Here is a 27,029-nt window from a genome sequence, read left to right on the forward strand (position 1 = left end):
TCATAACTAGTCATCTGACTCATGTAGTTGTCCTATTTACCCTCCTCTCTCCCCCCCACTCCAGCGTGATCTACCATGACAACTGAATCAGGAGCAGACTCGGAGGCCAAGCAGTCGCAGGAGAACAAGGAGACGGAGAAAGCTAAAGCAGCAGCAGCCGCCGCCGAACCCGCCTCGCCTCAGAACCAGCCGGAGCAGCTTCCCGCCGCCGCCGGACACAGCACCCCGGCCAGGACAGAACAGGTCAGCCTCTTCATAATTACAGTCACCCCACAGTCAGTGACAGCTGTAGTGTAGCGATAATCATTCACCTCAAAACATAGTGTTGTTTTATGGTGTAAACACCGTTAGTATCCCTCCAGATTAGCTTGAATTTGAGAAAACATTCATGCCATTCATCCCACTCCTTAATGAATTGTGTCTTTGTGTGAAAAATGTAAATGAACAAAATAAAAAATGACGACATGAACTCACTGTTCTCAGTGGCGTTTATAGCCATGCAACAGATGCATCTGTTGACAAGTGAACTTGTTTTCCAGTCAGTGCTCTGTGCTTTCATTTTGGAAAATGGGGGGAAACGCGTATTCAAAAATGTTCTAATTCCCAGTCAGCTGATTTTACTGATTCACTTCACACAGCCGTGATAAGAATGAGTAGACCGACCTACTGAAGTGCAACCCCAAAGCTTTTAGCGGTTCATGGTTCAAGATCTTCAGACAACAATGAAATGAACTCTGATTTAAACTACAACAATGGCAGAGAATGTATTGTCAATATTTGTGTAGACACACTGCATGTTTAACCATGGGGGTTTTAAAAAATAACAAATTAAATCAAGAACCACCATTTTGGCGACAGCTAACAGACAGAAAAGACATGTTGGTTTAATTCGCTCTCTAGACAAATGATTACTTAAAGATTTCTGTACGGACCTCTTCTACCCTCCTGGCAGTGAGTATGCAGTCTGACTGACCCCGGTACTGATGTGCTTTGGTACTTTTGTGGGTCCACATATCGGAGCCATCTACTCCAGGAGACACTAAAGTAATAAAAAATGTGCTCTGATGTGATTTCAGGTCATTTTCATAAGTCTTCCTCCCAGTCACTGATGGCTGATGGATGCATACATCTATGTTAAACCATCCGATCGCTGGATTGTAGCTACAGAAGGTTCCCAAATAACAATTGCATTTAAAACAGGAGATGGAGAAATGGGCGGGGCAGCATTAGGTTCATGGATAAGTGAAATACCTCCATTTCTGTTTCTTTTTTTTAAACCGTGATCTCTGTTATGAAGAAGAGTGAAGGCTGCTGCATTTAATGTCTGAGGGCCCCATGAAGCCCAAGTAGGCACCGATGTTATCTAAAAACTGAAGTGCTTAGCCCAAACAATCTATTATCTAATCCCTCTGCAGATTGAATTTCCAGTGCTTTTAAACTGCAGTTGGACTGTCTCAGACATGAAGCAGATTCCTGCTTATTCTTAAAGCTTGTAGCTGGTGATCTTATCTGAGAATTTAGAAAAAGACAAACACTGTATTAAGCTTAAACTTATAGATTCCGTCATTTACAATCAGCCAATGTTAGGGAGTCCAAAGTCACCACAGCCAGATGTGGACAGGCAGTAAAAATCTGAGTTGGTTTTGAGATGGTTTGCCTTTCTTGGGATCTGCTGCGTGTTTGAGTATGTAAATGCAATTTGAGAACGCTCAGGCTCACAACCCCACTGACCTAGCAGTGTGGCTTTTATCATGATGTGGAAAAACTGAAGTATGGAAATGTTTGATGTGTTTGATGAGGAGAAGAAATAGAGCATGAGCTGACACACAAATCATAATGGACTGTAATGAGAGAGCAGCAGAGACAGAGTGAGGTGATGGATAGATTCATTATGTCCTGGATGAGCAATGTAGCAAAAACATATATATATATATATATATATATATATATAATGTATAATTATCATTCGAGATGCACCAATCAATCAACCGATTTTCAGCTTACTCGACCATGACCAGTGACCTGCCAATCAGTCTCGGATATAGCCACATCAAATTTACATTCATGTCTTGCATTCTTTTTTAACTTGAATAATTTACCGCCTTGCGTCACTAAAGTTATAACCTATTAAGTGGAGCTGTACCAGTATCTACGTCAAACAGCCCTCATGGTGTCCCACAGCGGATGATGGATGATGCTCTGCCATTGTCAGAGCTGTGTGAACTGGTAGGAACAAGGCTGAGAGAAATCACAGCACGCTGACACAACAGTGTCTGTGTTTCCTGTGAGACACATGCTGAGGCTGAGATATTTCTCTGGTCCAGCAGGGTTCACATATTTAAAATCTCAGTCGTAAAACTGGAAACTGAGGCCATACTTCATTCATACTGTGTCGGTCACTTAGAATCCATTTTTTATACATAATTTGGTTGTTCTTGTTAATTCTAACAAAATCAATCTAAATTCTAAATGTAGACTGTCATTTAATCCTCAAGTTCTTTCATGGTTAAGCACTACATCTAAAGGGGTCTACATGAGCTACCTTAGAGGGATACAGCCTGTAGAACAAGATAAGAAATTTTCAATATCTAAATGAAACGGGGCATTAAATCCACTTTGTGTGAAGGTATGAATGAAAAATGTCTCAAAGCCAAAGGCCTCTGTTCCAGCATGAAGCCAGTCAGCAAGGGCTTTGTTTTCAGTGAAGTGGAAAATTGGATTTTCTCTATTTAAGACAAAATGGCAGCACACCTCTAGCTCTTCTCAGTGGGACCCGATTAGATTTACACAGGGTCCCAGTCTCCAAATTTAGGTTTTGGACATGTGACAGAACCGGTGGGTTTGTCAAAGACAACTACATTAAGTAACTGACATCAAGGGCAGTTGGAGGCAGTTGGGTAAGGTAATGGTGCGCAGAAGGTCTTTTTCGTCTCTGAACACTCTTTAAACCTAAAATCAGAATGCCGTTAATACAATGAGAAACGTCTCAATGCTTTACCACGTTTAACAAAGACAACAGAGAAAAAAATCCAGTGGAGAAACATGGAAAACTGTAATTCAGCATTCAACTTATTACTGTTAAACAACTTGTTTTCTTCCTTTCAGGAGCAGGAGGAGGGGGACCAGGTATCCCACAGGTCATCCACCAGTCGTCTCTCCAGGTCTCCTTTGAAAGGAGTGAAGAAGACGAAGATCATGGAGTGTAAAGTCACCCTGCTGGATGGCTCCGACTTCACCATCAATGTGGAGGTGAGAGGAAGCGGGGAACTTTTTGTTAGAGGGTAATAAGAGCTTAAAGGGGAAAAGAGCAGTATTATTTTCTGTATAAAGTGATTATACAAGCACTTTTCACTTCAGATCTTCTGCGGCTGTTGTATCACTTGGCCTTGTGAAGTTTCTTGCAGCAATGCAGCAGCACTACTGATATTTGTGTCAGTATAATAACTGAACGGTCTTTTCAGGTTTTTTGTCCTTTTCATCAATTTTGTCTCAAGGTACTATTCCTCCATTAACTGTAGGGTTGTGATCCGATCCCCAGCTCCTCCTGTCCACATATAGAAGTGTCCTTAAGCAAGTGCAGTCTATTTAACAGGGACTATAATGATAACGTATGTAAAATGGGAAGGAGTAGTGTAACCGATTTAATGCATAAAAGGCGTCTAGCTGAAGCAAAATTTACATCTTTCATTTCAGGATAAAACAATTTTCTAAGTTTGCAACTACTTTCAGTTTTCACTTTTCAAATTTTTAGCTTCCTTAATCTTGAGCCTGAAGGCATATTCAGTTATTTACTAGGCTCTGTGTATGCAAAAGCAAAACCATCCGAACCTTACTTGCCAAACGGGTGGAACAGGGTTCATGGAAAAGTTATATTTATTTAAAGAAACAAACAACACGTGGCACCATTTTAAGCCTGGATTTCAAAACATTAAAGTTATGGTTGACAGACGGACGCAACTTTGATAACTGCATTAATCTGTTTAAACAAAATAGTGTTCAATAGTGTTCAGACATTGTCATAAGGAGCTGAACAGCTAACACTGTCTGCCTCCTGCTGCACCTTTAACTGCTCTTTTGACAGCCCTTCTCAGAAATAAGGATTTATTGGATTTCACTACACATTTACATTTGCATTGTGTAAAACTGCTTTGTGGAATTTGTCTTCCCTCCAAAGCTTCTCTACGTAGTCCTGAGAGAGAGAAAATAATTCATATAACGGTTCCTCAATGTTTGGTTCTTACTTCAAAGCTCCTCCGCTATCCAGAAATAAACCCTATGAGAAAAGGAGAGGCAACATTCAGTGGAAAAACACGTGTCTTTGTGTTGTAAATGTGAAGCTTGCAACGCGGCCACCACAGCAGCGTGGCTTTTATCATAATGTGGAAAAAATAAATATGGAAATGGGATGTTTTGTGGGGAGAAGAAATAGAGCATGAGTTGGTTGTTAATCATTATGGGTCAGAACATGAGAGGAGGGTGAGGTGTTGAATGGATTTATGTTTTTATTCCCTGGCCATTGCAGCAAAAGAAAGATATCAAAAGTCAAATGTTTTTAAATTGAATTGACTAAGATGGTTATATCTCTAGAGTCTGGCAACCAGGATAAAGCCGTGGTTTTGGTGGATTTCACTGTACATACGTGTTTGAATTGTCTCAAATTGCTTTGTAAGGCTACTTTTTTTCTCCAAAGCAGCACAATGTAGCCTTGATTGGAACAATTACTCTGATTGTCTATAGATTTAAATATCCAGTGTTCAGAAGCAACCACGCTCATACAAATAGAGGCCGTCAAGGAAAAAGTATTTTTGTTGTAAATGTGAGTGTCAGATGTCGACAACATAATAGCTTCTTTCTGCCTTCAAACAGCCATTCTTTCTTTAGACCATTATGAATTCAGGAATAAATCTGAATAGTGAACTTATTTGACATTTAACTTTTACATATTTCTATCCTTCACAATAACAAGTTTAGCCTTTTTCTCAAAGTGTTTAAGACTTTAAACTTTGTATAGTCTCAAAATGTGTGCAGGCTGAACAGGGAGTACCAGACGCTCCTCCTCAAATCTCCTTTGGAGCAGATTCCTCCCCACCAGGGGTTTCAGATAGAGGGATTAGCTGACTGTTCTTGTGTTGGTGGTAAGGGGTTCAGACTGTGAAATGAGAGCATTTGTTGGAGGGAATCAGTGTCATTGAGTCTGTGTGTTGGCATGATTACTGATGTCCCACTGTGGCACAGGAAGGGTTCCTAAGGACAGGGTTCAGGAAACCGGGGTCAGTCTGGACTTATTGCCCTTGAGACAGTAGCAGAAAGGGTTTCTGCAGTGCTGATAGTTTAGATGCATTTGTTCAGGAAGGTGCACTCGTGCTCTAAAACAAGTGAAATAGCTGCATCTTCAGATTTCACAAATTAATATTATTTCATATGCACTTGAATACATATGCTTTAAGTCATTATCCTTTAATTGAATGTAAAATAAAAGAAGATTAATGGACGTCACTATATCGAAACCTGCTTTCGTTCCAAAATTAATTGACAGGTTTTTTTAAAGGGGAACTGAATACATTTGTGTACTGTATTTCCATAAAGGTCGGGGACTTTTGTGTGTGTGTGTGTGTGTGTGTGTGTGTGTGTGTGTGTGTGTGTGTGTGTGTGTGTGTGTGTGTGTGTGTGTGTGTGTGTGTGTGTGTGTGTGTTGTGTGTGTGTGTGTGTGTGTGTGTGTGAGAGTGTGTGAGTGAAAATAAAAGATAAATGCAGCAAAAGCTTTTAGTCCCAAATGAGTAAAACTCAAAAAACTCTATATCCTGGTCATATTGTTATATTTAGCCAAATAAAATTAAAGGGAGTTGTGATTCTAATGTGCGGGCCCTCCTTTGGATTGCAATATAATAGAAAAATAATTACATGATAGAAGGAGTGAATAAAAGCAGGCCTGCTAATGACACTCGAGCAAGCCTTTGTACCATCGGTTTCGCAGCACCCTCTGGAGAGCTGGTCACACTAAGACCGGGACTGAAAGTAACAATCAAGTAAACGGCTTATTACTTGCTTGCTTACCAGATGTGTTGTCATAGCAACCAGTCAGGCACAATCATGAAGAGTCACAGTGCTTTCCCGAAGATTCAGTTGCACGACAGAGTCCTAACAGCAGAGGGTGAAACGCAGCAGACGTAAGATAGGTCAGCTTATGGTGTTTGACACCGCGATACAATTGAGGTCAGAGGATTCTCGGATAATTGCCAGGGAGTCCTCTTCCTCCTCCCAATCCTATTTGAAACCGCTCCAGAATGTCAGGATTTGACACTTTTATCCCCCTGACCTTGTAGTTTTCCCAGCTCAACTCAATTTAAATTTCCTGTCGGAAAAGAAGTCTGCACTAATCGTTTCCTATCATCTTCTGTGACACAGAACTTCTGAACCTCCCCTACCTCACTTCAGAGGGTGTAATGTCTCAGTGAGATGTGGGATTTGTATCCCCCTCCACTGTGTTGTTGTTATAAATCCCAGGCATATTTTTTAAAATCACTCCAGCTTAAATGCACGTCTCTATCCTACCTCTAAAGTACAGGACGATGCATGCTAAAATAAGTCTTTAAATTAGGGCTCTAACAATTAGTGGATTATTGAATAGCCGATAGATAGACTACTATTAAATTAATCTGCAGAACACCTTCTGGGTGCAGCTTCTCCAATGTGAAGATTAGCTGGCATTTGTTGTTTTTTATGTGATTGTAAACTGAATATCTTTGAGGTTTGGACTGTTGGTTGGAAAAACAAGATATTCGAACTCAACGAGGACTCTGGGAAAATGTTAAAGGCATTTTTCACTATTTATTTAAAATTAGTCTACAGTTAAATGGATAATGAAAATAATCGTTAGTTTCAGTCCTACTTTTAATTCATGGTTTGGTGATGCAAGTTCATATAGTCCTTGTGAATCTCCAGACTCACTGCAGCTACTGCTGATGTTTGCTCTTTAAATTGAATCTTGAATTCGATCAAGATTGTTTCTTTTCTAATTTGAGATCAAATTTCCTTCTGATCTCATTCTCTTGAACAACCCTCCGGAAGACAGAAATAAAGCCAGATCAGTTTGCTGCATCTGCTGCACTCCTAACAGATCTGCTGTTTGTCATGGTCAGTCTGTAAACAACTGTTTGTCTAAACAGAGGTTTGCAGATCACAACCTTTTTTGTCTTTGTGTGTGTCTGGAGGTTCTGTCAGTAAAGCCAAGTGTTGCGTTGAGAAGCCACTGTCACAGCAGGGCGGCAACAGTCTGTCACGACTCTGCTAATTCTCTCAGATGTTCTGGTGGGATTAACTCTCTGCCACCAGCGGCTTTACGGCTCTGTTAAAAATCATGCAGAGACACTACAGAGTTCTCATCATAAAAAGGACGAGTGCACGCTTCGAGTGATGAAAGAGTGTGGGTGGATGGTGGTTTACATTTACCATATGTGTTGTGGATTACATCTACATACCAGCAGGATATGCGTGTTTATTTCCATCTGGACCCTCATGTCAGGGGCTACATGTCAATGTGACAGAAGGTGTGTTATGAAACCTGCTGCCAGAATAAGCTGCGGCAGTGGTTTTTAATAAATCCAGACGTGGGGAGCTGGCTTTAGCTTTGTGCAGGAAGGAGGCGTCTGTGTTGTGGAAACTCAGGCCTTAAAATATCTCATGTGAGGCGGCCAAACGACTCTGTGAAGTCCAACCGCCTCCAGCGGGGGAGACAACAGCGCTCCAGCCATCAACATCCGGCACTCAAGCTAGAGACGGACAATTGATTGGCTTTAAGTGTTCACAGTGCTGGTGTACACCTTCAGCTTAGGAATTTGAAGGTGTATTTATACTATCATGCTTTTTTATAGAAGGAATCAATCCATAGTGGCCCAGTTAGTCAAACGTTGCTGCAATACTTTTGAGGGTTAACTCCCGCAGGAGAGGCTCTGTGATGCAGCTGTGAAATGTGCTGCATCATCATGCTGTTTTTAAATTATTTAAGGTTTGATTTCATATTGCTTTTTTCTGAAAAAGAATTGTTTGATTTATTTTTGTTCCATTATCTCAGGATTATAAATCCAATGACATGAATTCTTTATACATATTTTTTTTCTTGTTTTACTTTATTTTGTGTTTTAATGTCATGTTGTTGTTGTTGTTGTGGTTTATTGTTTATTGTATTAAACATTTTTCTCATGCAATACATCAAAACATCCTGATTCCATAAAAATGATGGTGTAATCATTTTTAAATGATACTGTCTTGTTCATTAAAGGCGTAAAAGATGTGATGATGACTTACAGTGTACGCTTTGTAGAATATGTTTTATATATATTTTTTTTTTGTTGGTTATTTTTCTCACAGAAACGAGCTAGGGGCCAAGTTCTCTTTGACAAAATATGTGACCACCTCAATCTACTGGAGAAGGACTACTTTGGCATCACATGCAGAGATGTAGAGAATCAGAAGGTAAAGACAAATCTATAATGTGCCAGTTATCAGTTTTTATGAAATTGATACTTTTACAATAAAAATGTAAAATAAGAGTAAGGTTATGGAACAGTCAAATATAACTTCTCAAATGTCCATCTATAAAAGTGCACTTGCTCACAAATTTGTCATAACTAATGCTTTTGTTTGTGGTTGTCTCTTGCAGAATTGGCTGGACCCTTCCAAGGAGCTAAAGAAGCAGATCAGGAGTAAGTCTAGTAATCTAATAAAGCCACTTGAGTGTTTAGTCCTGAACAGCCAAACGAGGTTTGTGCAATTTTAAAATGCTGCTTTGATAATTCAATGTTCTTTCTACTCCTCAGCCGGTCCCTGGAACTTTGCTTTCAACGTCAAGTTTTACCCTCCAGACCCCTCCCAGCTGACTGAGGATATCACAAGGTGAGTAAGCAGCTAATCTAGAATTGATTTTGAGTATGTGATTAGTGAAGAATATTCACTTTTTTAATATTTAAAAATGTTTCGCTGTTCATCCTTCAATCCGTCTTTTAAGTGGACTTTGAGCTTCATTGTTATTGATTTATTTGAATGCTCAGAAACTCAGAAAGTTTACATAAAAAAATCCAGATGTAAAATAACTTGACTGTTTTGTTTGTCGGTTCTTCCTCTCTCAGGTACTACCTGTGTCTGCAGCTGAGAGATGACGTGGTTTCAGGCCGTCTGCCCTGCTCCTTTGCCACCCACACGGTGCTGGGCTCCTACACAGTGCAGTCTGAACTGGGAGACTACGACCCCGAGGAATTAGGCAGCGACTACATCAGCGAACTGCGCTTCGCACCCAACCAAACCAAAGAGCTGGAGGAGAAGGTCATGGAGCTCCACAAGACCTACAAGTTAGTCTCGGCATCATTTCCTAAACTCTTTTTATGCTGAGTTTGCCCAGCATAACTTTCGATTAAAAATTGTACTGATCAGTTATGCACTGTGCGGCCTCTGAAAAAATAATCGATATTAAACAAAATCATATATGTGAGAGAAAGAGGGAGCGAGGGATGGATATGGAAATGGATATATAGCTATATTTTACTTTTTTTTCACAGTATGTCTTACAGAATTGCATTAACTGACAAATTTTAGATTGAGGGAAAGCATGAAATGAAATACTTATGAAATGATATTAGAAATTCTGCACACAGGCAGTAAATACAGTTTAATGGGTTCTTCTGATTGGAAAATAAATCAATATATTATCAGAAAACTGTTTTTATGTAACAGTTATACATCTTATACATACGGATTTCATAATTTCTCTTTTAGCATTAAATAATCTTGACAAAGTAAGTAGAAAATAGTTTAACACCCCACTACTAGGGGTGTCATGTGAACAACAAACGCATCGTTGACAGAAAAACTACAGTTTATTGGCTGCAGAAGATGTAGAGACTGCCGCACCCAGTGGACAGTATTCAAAATCTGAGACAATATTTATTCTCATGTCATGACTTCGATAAATAGGTTTTCAGGGCCCTTAAAGCCTTTAAAGCCCTGAATCAGAGAACCATTAGTGAATGATTACAACCTGGAATAATACTCTGCTCTGAAAGGCAGCATGTCTCCAGATATTAGATTCATGTTTTTCTATTAATGGATTTGGCTGGCTGTCCTTAGTCTGGAGTCCTTCATCGTCCCTATCTTACAATTATTTTGTGTGTAATTTAATGCAGTCCTATGCAGACTACTGGATGGAGCAAGGCAATGACGGTGCATGGATTATGTTTTCTCTACAGACCCATCTATGCTAAAAATGGATGCACTCATGCTACTCTGTTGCACTTCATTTAAAAGCATCCATAAAAGCAACCATTTTCCAAAAGCTTTTATGCAATAAAACTGAATTATCTCTGTTTTTGATCTTATTGGTTCCTTTATCTCTCTAGTGTTGCATATTCACATTGGTCAGAGAGCATAAAATGTCTCTGCTGTTCTTGTTTGACCTTGTCTGATCTGTTCTGTTTTGTTCTGTTCCATCAGGGGGATGACCCCAGCCGAAGCAGAGATACACTTCCTGGAAAATGCCAAGAAGCTGTCCATGTTCGGCGTGGACCTCCACCACGCTAAGGTAACAAGTCACTACTAAACTTTATTGTTTCTCAAAAGTCAAACTAAATATCTAGTGAAAATGAATTATGATTTGAAGACTGCTCATCAAAGCTGTAGATGTCCAGTTTTCTTTTTTCTTTCTACATTGATAATAAGCTATAAATCTGAAGTTGTTTCTTCCTTTCATAAGTTAGCCAGGGAACTGTTTTAAGTGGTTCGTAAAAATACAAATAGTTCAACATTTGTGGAATTACACTTGTTCACTTTCTTGCCGAGAGTTATTGTAAATATACCCAACTACCAACACCTCTAAAGCTCACTAATTAACGTTTTTTTTTTTTACCTTTGGATACAGCCAGGCTAGCTGTTTCCCTTTGTTTCTAGTCTTTGTGCTAAACTAACCAGCTGCTGCAAGAGACCTTTCTTTCAATCTCACTCTCGGCAAAGAGGTGAATCAGTTTATTTCCCAAAATAGTCAGAACACCCACAGCTTGGAGAACATGGGAGCAAAGCAATGTTCTGCTGAGGACGGACGGGGCAGCAACAAAATGTATTTATGCCACCCCCAAAAAAAAAAATATCAGTGTCCGCTATATTTATTATATTTTTGATGGGGAAGTGAACTGAAAGTGAAACTTGTAAATGGGTGTTGTGACCTTGAAGAGAGTGTGACTAAGTTCCACTTTCATTTCAGTTCCCCATCAGGCTTTCAGACACTCATACTGATACTGACTTTTTTTAGGCGAGCCTTTCCTTTAAGTGTCTTAGATGCGTTTTGCAGCTGCCCCCGTACACATCAGTACAATGCCTTCGTTTCTGTGTTGGTACTCCTGTCTGTTTCTCCAAACTGGAGGCGTGCTTACTGCCATCTATTTTAAGTTATACAAGTATCTCAAACAACCCCACTTCAAATAATCCGAAATATGTCTTTCAAGAAGTGTGCAAGTAATATGTTAAACATAAATGTTTCTGTTTATGCGAGAGGAGACTAACGCATTCCACTCACGCAGTCAAAAGTGAAGCTTGCCTCCACAACACCGCTGCTTCAAAAACATGCCGGCTGCCACAGTAACGCCTCAGTTTAACATGCCTCTGTTTCGCCGATTGACTGACATAATGTCACCGCTGCCTTTGTGGATTTGGTGGGGCTGAAGGGTGGAGGGGTCTGGAGCCCCGGCTTGACTTGAATGATTTTCTTGCCATTTCTAATCCGCCGGCCAGCTGGGATCAAACACGTCATTAGAACACAGGCAGTAAAGAGAGAGAGCTGGATTACAACTGCAGGACCGCTGCAGTCATAATAGAAAATTACAGTCATCAGTCTTGATATGAATCAATTATCAAAAGCGCTTTGAAAGACAGAATGGGTGTAGATGGGAGCGATGGAGAGGATATTGCCTTCACAGATTTAGATCAGAATAGAGGAGATGACAGAGATGAGGAAGCGGCCTTGATCAAACTGAGCAGACATCAATGCTCACTGTTTGATATGTGAGTCAGTGTTGATACACGAGAAAAATATGTACATATCAGACCAGCATCCCTATTTTGTCTTCTCTCCTCTCTCATTAAATGCAAAGTTGGTAGGGAGTCTCTATGAGTTGGCTCCAGGTGAGGGAGAGGTAAGAGGCTGCATCTCATGTGCTTACCTGCGCGTGTGTGTGTATGTGTGTGTGTGGTATCTACTCGTGCATGGTTTCATACAAAGTTGTAATTTCAACATCCCAATAAGACTGATTGTTCCTGCTTTGGACCGACACTTCCCTCTCAAAACGTCATCATTGGTTTCACCTGCTCATCTCATGCTTTGTGCAGTGAAGAGCATCATTTTTGTGCTTCATACACCATTTCCCAAATCTTCATTGTTGCTTAAGCCATTCACTGCCCCTCTATTAGTCTTTATATAATGTCACCACAGCCTGCATAGAGGAGATAAGAGTACCATATGCCTGATTCCACTCTCCACCTGCCTGCTTTACCCTGTTTTTATCACAAACTTGGCTCTGTTGAATTCTACTTTACCCTGCTGTGCACTGGCTCCTGGGCCTCCTGTATATCCTGTAGAGTAAATGGAAGCTTGAGTTAAGTAGAACACAGAAGGAAGAACAATGTTGTGGTCAGTGGCTTCTTCTGTGAGATTGCCAGGGATCCTTTGAATGTCATTGAAGCAATATTTAATTTTTTGCTTTTTTTTGTTTTTTTTCTCCATTTCTTGTTGTGTGTTGCTTCAGGACTCTGAGGGCGTGGAGATCATGTTGGGAGTTTGTTCAAGTGGCCTGCTCATCTACAGAGACAGGTTGCGAATCAACCGGTTCGCTTGGCCAAAAATCCTGAAGATCTCCTACAAGAGGAACAACTTCTACATCAAAATCCGGCCCGGCGAGGTGAGAAGAAAAACAAGCATTGAAAAGAACTGTTAAATATATAATATGTGGGATAATCAAGGCATTTATTCGATAGCTAAACCTTTTTGCAACACAGTAACCACAATTACACTCTATTTCAGGCAGCATTTTACAGGTGCCACAAACTTCTAAAGTGCTTCTGTTGATTGAAAGTTGCTTCGGAAGTTTTTTAATTTCTGTCTTACTTTTGTGGACGCTTTCTGGACCCAACTTATCTACACTTGACTGATATTTTATAAAGGAAATACTGTGTTGCTGCATATATTTTTAATAAACAGCTGTTTTAGTGTAGGAAGATATAAATATTGGATTTGGATGGATCAAAAGGGGCGATATTGAGATCCGAGGCAAACATAATTGAACACAAGGTCGCTCTTTGTATAAGCAGTAACTTTTTTGCAGATGTTAACAACTAATAACATGTAAGCATTTAACATAGAAACATGCATTAGTGTGGTGTATATAGTGAATCTCACTACAGTGTTTTTTCTCTGTTGCAGTTTGAGCAGTTTGAAAGCACAATTGGTTTCAAACTTCCAAATCATCGTGCTGCCAAAAGGCTGTGGAAGGTCTGTGTGGAGCACCACACCTTCTTCAGGTAAGAAACAGAGGACCTTTAACTGTGATAGCAAAGAGCTTTTGAAGCTGCTGCAGGTAGCTTATTAATAAAAAATAAATCAGCAAATCTCATATTTCTCTAACTGAGATGTCATTATGTTGTCCTGTTCTGGTATCAGGTACATGGTCACTGGCAGTAATTAATGATTCAAAAATATTTCCCTTGACGGCAAAAAGATGATATTTTTCCAGAGTTGGACTCGCCAACAAAAGCTACTTTGTTTTCCCAACTCTTTGACCGCCTGTGTTGTTAATTGGTCACAGTCATGCCAGTCCTGTAAACATACGTTTACTGATAACCATCTAGGATGATTTCTTTGTAGTGGAATAGAAGCAGTGCTCAGAGTGTTGGTAATTGTTGCCATTTGGACAACATGTGAAGTTGCTTTGCGCTGCTTTAAGCAAAAATTGGTCTCTTGGGTTCTTTTGAGTAGCGAGCCAGAGGGCCCTCTGGAGAATATTCAAATGAGTGGGAGTTCTAATGTTTTTACAGTGCACAGCTTAATCAGTGCTGTTTCTGTTTTGATTAATGTGAGTGTTTGTAACTTGCCACAGGCTCATATCCCCCGAGTCTCAACCAAAGAAGTTCATGAGCCTCGGCTCCAAGTTTCGCTACAGCGGCAGAACGCAGGCTCAGACCCGTAGGGCCAGCTCCATGATCATCAGACCTGCTCCACTCTTCGAACGCTCCACCAGCAAGCGCTACAACATGTCCCGCAGCTTGGATGGAGGTGAGGAGCAGTTGAGGTTTTTAATAAAATGCTACCCAAGTGGAAATGTCGTTGGCCAAGGTGTTCATTTATCCAGTTCATTTTGATAAAGGATTTTTTTTAAGTTTCTTTGTATCACCTGCACACATTTTTCATTTGTGTTCCTTATTTTAGATGTAGTTGTTTATCATGTCTCGTGGGAAAATCTGTTCTCTATAAAAGATGCTGCTGCTACTTTCTGTGTATGGAAAAAATGACAGAAGTTTTGTTAGAAGTTTGAATTCGTTTTTTGGTCCTCTTTTTATTTCTTTAAAAGGGAAGAAAAATGTGCTTTGCACCTGAAAGCCTGAAAAGATAAAATGTCTGGGACACTTTTGCAATGAAGTGACAAAGCCACAATGGGTATTTGACAACAATGGGAAGGAGCAAATCAAACCCTTTGTTCAACCGCTCACACTTTTCCCAGGCATTACAAACAGACCATAGGTGTCCATAAAACGTCACTGGTTCCAGTCCGTCACATCAAGCTTTGTCTTCCTGTCCTCCAGCACCCATCATGGAGAACCACGAGACTCTCATGAAGGACGGTGCCGCTGATGGGGCAGCCAAAATCATGACCAAGGGAGACATTATCACCACGGTAACGACGGAGAAAAAGGCAGAGGAAGAGAAGGCGGAGCAGGAGGACGCTCAGATGGCTGGTGTTGATACGCAGGACCTGACCGCAACTACACCGCTCAGACATGACACAAAGGTAAACTGCTTTCTAACCGGTTTAGTTCAGTCAGAGCTGCATTTGATTTGGACAAAGGAACTTTCTAGAGGCTTTGATTGTCTTTGTATTTGGTTCAAATAGAGTGATGATGTGTGACCGTATACAAATATGCCACCAGGTTGTCAAAGACACAGATGTTGTTTCTTAGAAGCTGCTGCGATTTTGTCTTTTTAAATCCTTATTTTTAAATTTTGCTTTTGTTTTCTTTATTAGACTTTTTAAAGGCTGATGAGAATTTCCAAGTTGCTTTCAGCTTTAACCCCCTGCAGCAGACAAGGCCTAAGTGCTTCTTTTTCATCTTGTGTGCGCTTTACTAATTAGCTTTTCTTTTCTTGTCCTTCCTTTGACCCCACACTATGATCGTGTGTGTGTCCGCTCATGCGTACTCGCCCCCTTCCCCATCGCACATCTCCATTTACACACTCCCTCCGTTGACATTTCCCTTCATCAGTGCTCCTCCCATATGTACACAACCGACCCCCTCCGCTCCGAGCTCTCACTCCCCTCATCTCCCGTTTCATCACCTAAAGTACGGCGGAGGCGCAGGGAGAACACGCGTAAACGGGCCTCGTCAGTCAGTCCAGCCAAGAGCTCCGCTGGGTGCCGCCGCCGGCAAGCCCTCGACGACCGCAAGGCCGCCCTGCTGGACGAGCAGGTGCTGCTGCTCTCGGCCCGCAAGCAGCGGCTGGAGCAGGGCAAGAGCCGCGGCGGCACACTCTTCTCCTTCTCCCTGCACCTGCCCGATCTGTCCACCTTGCTGGACGAGGACGGCTACCTCTCCTTTCCCGATCTGTCCGAGATGCGCTTCCTCCCCATGTGCGCGCAGAACTTCCTGCCTATTAGGTCACCGTCACTCATCCCCTGCTTCCTCTTCATCTTCTTCTTCCTGCTCTCCACCTCCTTCTCAGTGCCCTATGCCCTCACCCTCTCTTTCCCCCTGGCGCTGTGCCTCTGCTACCTGGAGCCCAAGGCAGCCTCCCTGACCGCATCCATAGCCCAGGGCTACCATGACCATGACAGTTCAGAGGAAGAGGAGGTGTGTGTGTGTGCGTGCGTACGTTTGTGTGTCCCAGTACCCGCCTCAGGCTAAGATTGACAATCCATTACAACAGTTAACCCTTATTGTCCTGTCCTGTATTTCGCTCTGATGTTCCACCAGTTCAGAGCTGACCTGGAGACTGTGTCTGTCCCAGTGTCTGTCAGTTCTCCTACTTTCAGAACCTCATCTCTGCCCGGTCACACTCTCATCCTGTAGACTACATCCTCATCAGCATCACATAGAGATGAACCTGCAAGTCCCACCATTTCATATTTGATTGGCTTGCATTTAATTTCACCTTAACGAGAGGGTTAGACACAAATAATGGGATCTTTTTTCCTGCATAAGCCTAAATTTTGTCTCCCCCTTAGACACTAACAACATTTGTGCATAAGCTTTATTGAGCATCACTAACAAATCACAATAAAATAACTGTTATGCGCAGTGTGAACCAGTTCATTGTGGAAATATTTCAATTCCACTGAGCGTGTTAATTAGAGTTAATTATGATTTGAAGAACTGTGCTATCTTCATTTAGTTACTAATTCAAATATTACTAAATATCATATTCTAAAGCATAGCTTTGTGCCTAACCCATCTCAGTGTTATCATCCACATTCATGGTATCACAGTGTAGAAAGGGACTGCTACAAAATCAACAACTGCTGCATGGAAACACTATCCACACTGTCTCTCTGCATTGCTATCCGAGTCAAAGCAGCACAAATTAGAATGAATTATTTAAATTTGAACTGCTGAAAAGGGCTAAAAGCAGCGGACCGTAGAGTGCTTGGATGTATTTTTTCCGTTCAAGCAACACCCCTTTGAATCACAGATGTGTACTGTAAAACATGCTGTGTTGCAGAGAGACTCTGACAGTTAAATGCATCCAGATCACCCCCAGTGTCAACATGCATGGAGAGGAGGGAGGAGGGCCTGAAAGTCAGGTTACTGTTCATCAAATCAATTTTTTACTATCCAAGACCCAGCAAAGGTTTTACGCAGGTATATTTATATACAAGGATTCAGGCATGTCCAAATCCAGAGCAAATTTGATGTTACACCTAAATGTCAAAGTGACTGACCGAAGGTTTCAGCTTCCTCTGAGTCTGTTTTGCTTGCTTTTCATTTGCTTTTTTTTACTTTAAGTTGTTCTTTTCCCAAACTTATCTGCAGTGTTGTCTGATAATGTGTAGCTTACAGAAATAACCAGTGCATTTCCATTTGTTCCATTTGTGGTTCTGAAGACACTCTGACGATAAATGTATTTTCAAGAGTTTACAAGTTGGGTTCTTGTTGTTTTCTTGCTTGCCACTCGGAACGGTTTCGGTCCGTTTGCGAAACAGACTGACAGTGAGCAAACTGACTTTGCCTTTGATGGAGAGATGACCGCCACAGAGGTTTGTACATCAAGGAAAGGCGTCATATTAAAGGCATGAAAAGGGAAATAAAGTAATGCTGAATCATAGATGTGATGCCCATAGAAACAATTAGTAGAATTTGTTCTGCATGAAGTTTGCATCTTATGTTCCTTTTTTTTCTCTTTTTTTAAAGTATTGTTAACACACTTTCTATGTATATCATTCTGTCTTTTCAACTGACTACCTGACAATAGAGAGCCAAAGTCATGACGGTCCTTTCACTTAGGCTCTCTATTGCTAAACCTCGCCCCCTTTAGTTAACATTGCAACACCGTTCAAGCTTCAAATTTTTGGTGAGAATCTTGTAAAAGGGGTCTTAGTCTTTTAGTATGATGTTACTATTATTAACTGCATTTTTCTGAAACTAAAGCTGCATGTCCCAGGACAGCATAGTTAGACTTATTATGTAAAGGAAAACACTAAGATCAGAATAATTTAATTCTAACATAAGTTAACCCGTTTAGACACTTATCTTACATACATGTTTGTATGTTTAAAAGGTTAAGTTAAAGGTTGATACTGAGGATGGTTTGTCAAACCCAACAATATCTCTGGTAACGTGAAGTAAACCTCCCCAAATAACATTTCTCAACATCCCCTGATAGCAACAAGGACTGGCTTCCACGCAGTAAAAAAATAAATATAACATGGCATATTAGTTGTTTTTATTATTGTATATATAGTTCACTTACTGGTCTGCTCTTCCAATGTCAGTGGTAAGTTTATTAGCTGCACATGCTAGCGGTTGCAGCATATGTTGGAGCAAAGAAACGCACTGTTTAATCCATTCATTACACTTCTGCTTTTGGCTTTTTATTCAATACTGTGCACACCACTTCAACCTGTAGAGAAAATTGAAGCTTGACAGGCCTGCCTAGTTACGGTCACTAAGGCTATGATTGGACAAATGCTGTTTGGAGGAGGGGTTTAGCGAATGCTCAATTTCTGTCACAATATTCTTTTCTTTTGAAATTCAACCGCCATCGTTACCCTCTCGTATCTTTCCGCTTGCCGCTCCTTTTTGTTCACTTTCTCTTTCCCCTCACCTGATTCAACCGAATGCATTTCTCCTTGTTCTAATGACCCCTTTCCTCCTTGTCTCACACTCTCTGTCCTCCACTCTTTTCTTGCTGTCAGTCGGATGCAGATGACGACTCTGAGATGCGGACTCAGGTACACTGGGCTCGCTTCATGGCCCTGCTCAGTGCATCACACCACCACCACCAGATGCACTGAGCCGCTTTGTCACTTTGTGCTGTCTCTTCCATCTTGGCTTGCCCGCCGCCACCGCCGCCGCTTCTGTTTACATGCTCACTGTCCCACCACATACCTGACTGTCCATTCACTCTTGCCTTACTTCACTTCACAGACTGCTGCTGCAAAGCTGTCGCCGCTTCTAAAAACATCATTATTTTCAGCTCATTTTCAAGTGCTATTGTTTGTAAATGGTGGAGTCGTGTTTATTTTCCTGTTGCTGCAACCAAGAGTCAGATTTCACAGTTTTCAAGGTTTTTTTCTAACAGTGAGATGACTTATGCCTTCAGGTCATTTTCAGCTATATCGTAGAAGACCAAGCTCCCAATATCTCCTAACAAGAGTCTTAAATTTACAAAGCACCTTTACCTACAATTCATCTCCTTTCTTTTGTCTTTACAGTATAGTTTCATAAGACGAGTAAAAGGAGAAAATGTTTTTATCAAGCATAGTAATCTGATGCTAGAGGTTGGTAAAACAACGCATGATTGAAATTTGCATGGAGGTTTATTTGTATGAAGAATCCTAACTGATAACAAGTACGTCTAACGTACCAGTAACTCTGCCAGTGTTACATTCCGTTTTCTGGAGTTCCTGTGTGAATTAGTGCTATAACATTTATATCTAACATTTCTTGCTGTGAGCATCCAAATATATTTTTGTGAGAGATAAAGCAAGACAAAACACTGAATTAAGTCAGTGTTTTTATAGGTCTTAACTTCTAACAGGATTTGGGAGTGTTCTGCTAGACTAAACCTGTGAAACTCACTCTGTGAATCTATGCACGTCATTTATTTTCATTGAATTAAGCTAGTCCTAAATGCTCCTTAAGCATTTAAGTACAAGCTGCTACTCTCTTAGTTTCAGCTTTCATGTGAGTGGACACTTTGCCATTGTGTTGCTGTTTGTGCCAGCTGTTGCACAGGTAGCCTGCAATGAACATTATACAACGAAGCTTATAATGCAGTTGATTTAAGTCTGCATTGGTTGATTCCAGACATTTCCAGAACTGCATTTTAGGCTTCCCAAAGTAGTTTTTTTATTTTTTTGTTAATTCATTGGATATGCAAGCTACCGTTGCGTACATTTAAGCATGGCCGTCGTTTCCTCTGAGCTGCTCCTGGCCTCACCTCCTTGTATCATGGTTGACCGGCTACTGTAGGACACCTCGCCTCCGGAAGAGATGGTCAAGCACCAGACCAACATCAGCGAACTTAAGCGCTCCTTCCTGGAGACGGGCGAAAGCACTCCGGGCCTGACCGAGTGGGAGAAGAGACTCTCCTCGTCCCCTGCGCGCTCACCCAGAGGGGACGAAGCGCCGATGATAGAGCCGCTGGAGCTGCAGGATGTAAGCTGCAGTCCTCAGCAGACTAAATGATGGCATGTGTGTGCGACGCATGACATCAGCGAGGAGATTTTTGCATAAACAAAGACATCGGAGTGTTTTCGTAACGAGTCATAGTGCAGTGAATTAAATCATCATAAAACATCTGGTGCAGTACATTTGTATAACAAATGACTCTAGTGGGTAATCTTTATATTCTATTCTTTGCCATATCATTTTACGTCTCCTCTATATCTCATCAGCAGCTGGTAATAAACTATTAATTTGTCTCTGTAATGGATGGTGCCGTCATTAATCAGTGATATGAATGTTGTGCTCGGTGGCATTACTTGCTGGAGTTAGGAGCAGTTTTGTCCTTTTCTTGTGCTGTGTTACATAATCTGATGGATTCAGGCAGGACAAATGACTAGTCATAGAACTCAATGTGACTGACTTAATGAAAAGAAGCAGATTCACGGGAACAGCTTCGGGATCTGGATTGTGTCCATTTGCGCATGTCCTTTTCTATTTTGTCTCAACATGTGACCTTTTCATTTATTAGTTTTTTTGTTTCCTCCTTCAGACTAAAGAGGAGCAGCCTGCAGAAGAAGAGACAAAGGAGGAGGTAGAAGCCAAAGCCACTGAGGTAAACTGCTCCCTCTTTGTTTTTCACCTGTATTTTGTGAGTGTGGTGTTGTGTTTTGCACTTTGTTTCTATGTGGCTCCAGACAAATCTGGACACTGGCACAGTTGTTAGTATTTTGGCTCACACTACTTCACAGGTACAGTTTCTCCACTTTATTTCCTTTATCTGTCCTTTTTCTATCGCTATGAAATTAGAAATGAAGCTTGAAGAAGCTTGTTTCAAGCCTTCAAAACATTGATATCCCATAAGAGTCAAATCATATTATAACTTTATTATCCAAAAGAGGAATTTAGTTCGGTTAGAGGGTAGATGACAATACAAAAAGTAATATTACAGTAAACAAGTAAGGAAAAAACAATCAGGACAGTCAGAAATCAAGTGATGATACAAAAACTTCTCTTTCTTGGCTCTACACCTGATTTTACTACCATATATGTGCAGAGAAACTGCATTAAAAACTAGTTCTGAACAGTGCATCTTTGTCCATGTATTTATGGAGCTGTCTGTCTATGTATCATTTCTGTATCTAGTCTCTTGAGCTTATTGTCGTCGTGTTGACTTTGTGATGCCCTTTGTCTATTAACTTGAACGATCCGTTTCCAATAAGCCAAGTGTCTCCCCAGGCGGCAGGATATGTGGTGGATAGTATGGCAACAGATATGGCCTCCTCTGGGCCACACGGGATTAGTCTGTCAAACACTATGGACGACGACGTCTTCATGGACGGGAGCCTCAGGGAGGTGGACGAGGTGTCAGAGAGGCCTGAGATTAAGGTCAGCCCCGGAGCTGTCCGTCAGGAAGTGTTCCAGGCCATCAGTGACAAGAAAGGGACGCTCATTATCTTGAAGGAGGCTGACGATAAAGGAGACGCAGAGGGCAAAGAGACAAGTGCTGCGGGTGAAGAAGAGGAGCCTGGAGGGGCCGAAACTGAAGAGAACGAAATGCTGTCTGCCTCCAAAGAGAAAGAATCTATTAAAGAAGACACTTCGGTTGTTATAGAAGCCAAAACCACTGTAGTCAAGATGCAGAGTCCGAAGATGGAGATAAAAACTGATGACATGACCCAGATTAAAGGTGTCGACTCGCCTAAAAAGGCCATGGCGTCGTGGATATCTGAGGAGGTGAAGACCGAGGCTTCCGAGGTCATCAGTGTGTCGACAAAGGAAGTAGAACAGACGGAGACTACTGATGCCCTGCAGCAGAAAGAAGAGATCTTCATCTTCGAAGAGGTCCAAACAGAGCAGTCAAAGACCAGCCTGTCTCCGATTACCGTTTCTGAACCCTCAACTTCAACCTTAGCAGTGGTACTGTATGAAAACTAAAAACCAACGGCTCTGTTTTGGCTGCCTCCCTCCATATCTCCACCACCACCACCCTCAGCCTCCACCATTGATAAACCAGTCTAACAACAGTGTAACCAAGCGCTCTGCATGGCTAATGGTCCCCTAACACCCAGCGTCTGTTGCAGTCAGGCCCGCTGCTTCTCTTTTGATACAACTGTTGTTGTTTTGGTTTTTTTTGAGTTTGCTGACAGCTGAAACAGCTCGCTTTGCCTTAGCAGCTGGCTCTCACGGTTGATAAGGAAAGAAATGTCTGGCTCCTGTTTGTTTTCTACCGTTTTGCTCTGCTGCACCATTTGTTTCTTTCAGCTCTGTTATCAGTTCCCTGAAAACAGTGACTTCATAGCCTTGGCTCAGTGCCACAGCTGCAGCTTTCCCCACTTCATCCTCCAAAATCCCCTTCTGCCTCCAGAAAAAGTCCCGGGGGAAAAAAAATTGTATGGGTCTACCTGAAAAGAGATTTCACTGTTCTTAAGTAACCAAAAGCAGATTAGTTGAAATTTGCTGCTGGTGGATCCAGCCATCTGATTTCCGTTTGAGGTTTTAGGATTTGCTACACAATGGTACTCCATACAATATTTACTTTTCATTTATCCTCCCTCTCTCCCTTCACTCTTTGTCTGGTGTTCACTGTGACTTTTGACTTTCTTCTCTTTTCCTTTCTCTCCGTCTTGTGTCCGTCCATCCCTCTGTCCCATCAGTCTACGCTGGGATGGTTTTCCTCCTCTGAAAAGGTGACCACTTCTCTCTGGTCCTCACAGATACAACACTGCAGTGGTTTTGGTGTGACTGAAACTTAAAATGTCTAAACATATTTGTGCCTATCGTGTGTAATTGTATAGCGACTGTGTAACCCACATAACTATTTTTCTCTATCAGGTGTGATGTGAAACCGCCTTGTACTGAGTGGATTACATTTTTGTTATTGTGAAGCAAAAACATCATCTAATGGTACAATTATCATTCACAGAGATCCGCTGAACCAGAGGAGAAGATGGTGGTTGCCACGGAGACGGAGGCAGCACCGGCCGAGTCAACAGGGCCAACGGTGAATATCTCGTCCACAGAGGCAGTGCACACGACAGCGGAGCTCACAGTCAGATTCATGTCAGCAGAGGCGGATCGAGTTAATGTAGATGCGTTACAAGAAGACATTAGTGGCATCAGTCTAGGAGATCTGCCAGCTGTATCTGGTGTTCCGGGCACTGCACCGTTCTCAGAGCCACGTCAACAGAGCACATCTGTGGAGCTCGTAGCAGAAATACAGCCAGTAGCAACAACGTTAGAGTTAGATGAGAACATGTCTGCAGTGCTGACCTCAGCAGCAGAAAAAGAAAATGAGGCAGTAATAGATGAGGAGGGAGAGGATACAGGCCTGGAGGGGGAGGCTTATATGTCAAAACATAAAATGGACGGCTTCAGATTCACTGTTGCTCCTGCATACATCAGATATTGTGAAAAGGAAGAGAAGCTGCCGTCAACAAACGAGGAACACCATGAAGAGGGAGCACCAGAGAGTTGTTTGGAGGCTTTGGAGGAGGAATTGTTAGATTTAAAAGACACAGGGGAGAGAAAGCACACAGAAGTAGATGGTAAGAGAGTCCAGTTCTCCAATCATGTCCAGTATTTCGAGAAACAAGCGTTTCCCTCCGAGTTAGAAAATGGTATTGAGGAGGCGGACAAAGAGATAGACAAATGTTCAGCAGCAGAGGATGACGGACAAAATAGCTCTCCAGACATCTTGAAACCTTTCCCCTTTGAAAAAGAGAAGTACCACCATGCACAGATGGACAGCTCAGAAGATGAAGTGGAGACAACAGAGGAAGATGAGGCAGATGGAAAGAAGGAAGAGCTGAATTTGAAAGACTGTGTCGACCAAAAGGATTCAGAAGAAATGGTATCGGAGGAAGTGGAGGAAGAAGAAATACTCCAAGCTGAAGAGAAAGGAGAAAAGTACCAGAAGTCCAGCCCGCGGGAACTGACTGAACCCCTTACCTCAGACGGCCGGCTCACCCATCCACCTCCAGCCGTGTCTCAGTCGGAGGTAACCCTGCATCAGCTCCGGGGGCCTCAGCCTCGGGCCCTGCAACCTCACCTCCACCCTCCCCTCCTGCCAACACAATCTGCCACTAATAATCAAGGGCAAAACCCGGCCAAAAAAGCATGGACATGCGTCTTAACTTCACAGTTTGTTGCGGAGCAGATCAGGGGACCTTTCTAATACGATGTGGTGCACACACTTGATTGAAACCTTGTGATTTGCATTTTCCAGCATCCACTTCTTCACTGGAACAGGGACTCGTAATGCATGACTGCATGTTCGTTTAGAGATTTACGCTCTTCAATGAAGGCCTTTGGCGTAGTTTATTAGCATGTGGCTTTTATTTGTGTCAATTTGATTTTGTGGACAACAAGGTGGAACTATTCTGAGAACAAAGTTAACAGTGAGCCTTTACAGAAATATGTGTTAGACATGACGGTTAATTCAATCGGAGCACAGATGGTTTTGGTACTGCTCTTCTCCCTCTGCATGCATTTATTTGTGACCTTTTTGCCTTTTCGCCCATTAGGGTCTTGATGTCGTCGAGGTGGGAACCAAAGAGGTGCCTGTAGTCCACACAGAGACAAAAACTATCACCTATGAGTCTGCAGAGGTAAACAAGACGGCATTACCTCCATTTTACATCCTGCACCATTTTGAAAAACATGACCGATGGTTGTGGTTAAAGAATAATGTCTGTTATTTGCTTTAAAAAAGAATTATGTCCTAAAAATCAGTCTACTACTTTTATATACAGACAGCCGATTCAAAGCTTTATTTGCATTAATATAGAGGGTGTTTTTTTTGTGTCCAGCTTGTGAATGAAGTTGAGGAATTAAATATGAACTCTCCTTTTAGCTCTGTTTGGCTCTCTGCTGCCTCCAGGAGGATTTCACTTTGACTGTCTTTAGTTTCTGGAAGTGTAATGTGGGATTTTAGAGCTTTTTGCTGAAAACTGCCCCGGCTGCAGCCCAAAACAAAAATTATGAGAGCAATAAAACTGAAAGATTGGTTATAAGTCCTTAAAAACACAATTTCTTACATTGAAATGGATAAAATTTCTACTGTAGTGTGACTGTTTTCACAGTTTACACAAAGAAATTGTCATCCGACTCTGCAGTGTCCATGAGCTCTACTTCAAGTTTAAGCTTCCTTGAGGCTTAATATTTTTGTTTTAGGTTTGCGTCCCATTCACATCTTGTGTTTTCATGTTATTTAGGATTTCCTCTGTCCACAAGGGGCCAAACAAGATAGTCATTGCAGCTTTACCACAAATTACTGCTTAGTGATCATTGATAGGTTCTCAAAAAATCTGTTATAGTGGGTAGTTTCACTTTATCTGCAGTACAATTTATAAAATGCAATGTCCAAATGCAGTGTTTTGCTTGTCAACAGGTTGAGACTAATGGTGACGTAGACCCCGGGGTGTTACTAAGTGCTCAGACAATCACCTCGGAAACCAGCAGCACCACGACAACCACACACATCACAAAGGTCAGGGTTCATCTATTGTCTCTTTCGGTCCCATAGCACTTGGCAGCCTCAAGCACGACTGCAGCCCATGCACGTCCGCTTCAGCTTTTCTTTACTGCAGAATTCAAAACAGAAAAAGTAGGTGATTATTGAGGAGAGAAAGTGTGGTTATCTTTGTAGTAAAGAGACTCTGGCATGAGGAAATGGAAACACTGACTTATGGTGCGTTTGCTACAAAATTGTCACCCCCCCTCTCTGACGTACATTATTTTATTTATTTGTATGTTATTGTGCACTGCCTGATGGTATTACTGATGGTATTAAATTGCATAAAGAAATGTCAGTGTGATCCAGCTAAGAGAGGCAAAAGTCCTCAGTCCAGATTAGTTTGCAGCGTTTTACTGATGTTTGATTTTCGCTTTTACAGTAAATTGGATTTTGATCGGGGCTGCAACTAATTGGTGTTTGGACTGTTGGATAGACAAAACAGGACATTTTTATGTTTTAAAAGATGGAACCAGTGAATCTTTGTCATTTTAGCTCTAAAAAAATTGACATTTAATCAATTATAAGAATAGTGAGACTGATTTGATTTTTCTGTTTTTGTCAGCAACCAGAATGTTATTTTAACACTTGCATTCAACTTTCTTGTCGTCTGGTCCCATTCAAGGATTTAGACTGTTACGAAAAGGTTACTCTCCAATAAGTGTCTCTCATGATAAAACCTAAAAACTGTGTTTCATGAAGCTTTACGACGTTCGTTGCCGGATGTTTTTGTGTTTGCATTGAATTTTAAGTCTTCTGTCTGCTCTCTGTTGGTCAGATGGTGAAAGGAGGAATATCAGAGACCAGAATTGAGAAGAGGATCGTCATCACAGGAGACACAGACATCGACCACGATCAGGTCTCTCAGACTTTTCATACTGGTTCTCATTAATACTCCTCTATCCTCATTGTTTTTATTTGGCTGTTACGTCAATAAATGGATTTGAGCAATGACCACAAACAAGTAAAATGCTAGTGACCCCTCAGGACCTCATCTTGTACTTTGCGATCATACAGCCCTATGATCTAAACTGGCTTAGCATGTGATATTCTACACAAAAACATTAATCCGTGATGTGACTTTAACAAATACTGGAAGTATGTTAAATGTAACTAAAAGTGGCTTCCCTGTTGGCTCATCTTGACTCACAATGAAACATCCCTGCTCCCTCCCTGCCTTCCCCATTTTCTGTCTCCCCCTGGTGATCCCTCCTGGCACTGCACCCCCCCGTATGTAGGCTCTGGCTCAGGCCATAAAGGAGGCTAAAGAACAGCATCCTGACATGTCAGTGACCAAAGTAGTGGTACATAAAGAGACAGAGATCACGCCAGAGGGGGAGGACTGACCCAGGTAAGAGAACAAGGTCCCAGTCCTGGTCCCGGCCC

General features: G+C 41.6%; 1 protein-coding gene across 1 annotated transcript in view; it reads left to right on the forward strand.

The window, feature by feature from the left end:
- epb41l3b (erythrocyte membrane protein band 4.1-like 3b) overlaps positions 1-27,029 on the forward strand; it is a 49,767-nt gene that overhangs the window by 19,059 nt on the left and 3,679 nt on the right. The window contains exons 2-26 of the mRNA XM_054596866.1: positions 65-243; positions 3,106-3,249; positions 8,369-8,473; positions 8,661-8,703; positions 8,818-8,893; positions 9,127-9,345; positions 10,484-10,571; positions 12,133-12,174; positions 12,784-12,941; positions 13,454-13,555; positions 14,131-14,306; positions 14,834-15,039; positions 15,512-16,096; positions 17,446-17,499; positions 18,658-18,693; positions 19,177-19,242; positions 19,937-20,122; positions 20,691-20,744; positions 21,368-22,048; positions 22,786-22,818; positions 23,055-23,132; positions 24,655-24,738; positions 25,521-25,619; positions 26,422-26,502; positions 26,882-26,994. Of these exons, the coding sequence (XP_054452841.1) occupies positions 76-243; positions 3,106-3,249; positions 8,369-8,473; positions 8,661-8,703; positions 8,818-8,893; positions 9,127-9,345; positions 10,484-10,571; positions 12,133-12,174; positions 12,784-12,941; positions 13,454-13,555; positions 14,131-14,306; positions 14,834-15,039; positions 15,512-16,096; positions 17,446-17,499; positions 18,658-18,693; positions 19,177-19,242; positions 19,937-20,122; positions 20,691-20,744; positions 21,368-22,048; positions 22,786-22,818; positions 23,055-23,132; positions 24,655-24,738; positions 25,521-25,619; positions 26,422-26,502; positions 26,882-26,989 (3,672 nt within the window). The 5' untranslated portion in view covers positions 65-75 and the 3' untranslated portion in view covers positions 26,990-26,994. The remainder of the gene's footprint in view (positions 1-64; positions 244-3,105; positions 3,250-8,368; positions 8,474-8,660; positions 8,704-8,817; positions 8,894-9,126; positions 9,346-10,483; positions 10,572-12,132; positions 12,175-12,783; positions 12,942-13,453; positions 13,556-14,130; positions 14,307-14,833; positions 15,040-15,511; positions 16,097-17,445; positions 17,500-18,657; positions 18,694-19,176; positions 19,243-19,936; positions 20,123-20,690; positions 20,745-21,367; positions 22,049-22,785; positions 22,819-23,054; positions 23,133-24,654; positions 24,739-25,520; positions 25,620-26,421; positions 26,503-26,881; positions 26,995-27,029) is intronic.

This window comes from Anoplopoma fimbria, chromosome 3 (genome assembly GCF_027596085.1).
Source record: "Anoplopoma fimbria isolate UVic2021 breed Golden Eagle Sablefish chromosome 3, Afim_UVic_2022, whole genome shotgun sequence".
Classification (NCBI taxonomy): Eukaryota; Metazoa; Chordata; class Actinopteri; order Perciformes; family Anoplopomatidae; genus Anoplopoma; species Anoplopoma fimbria.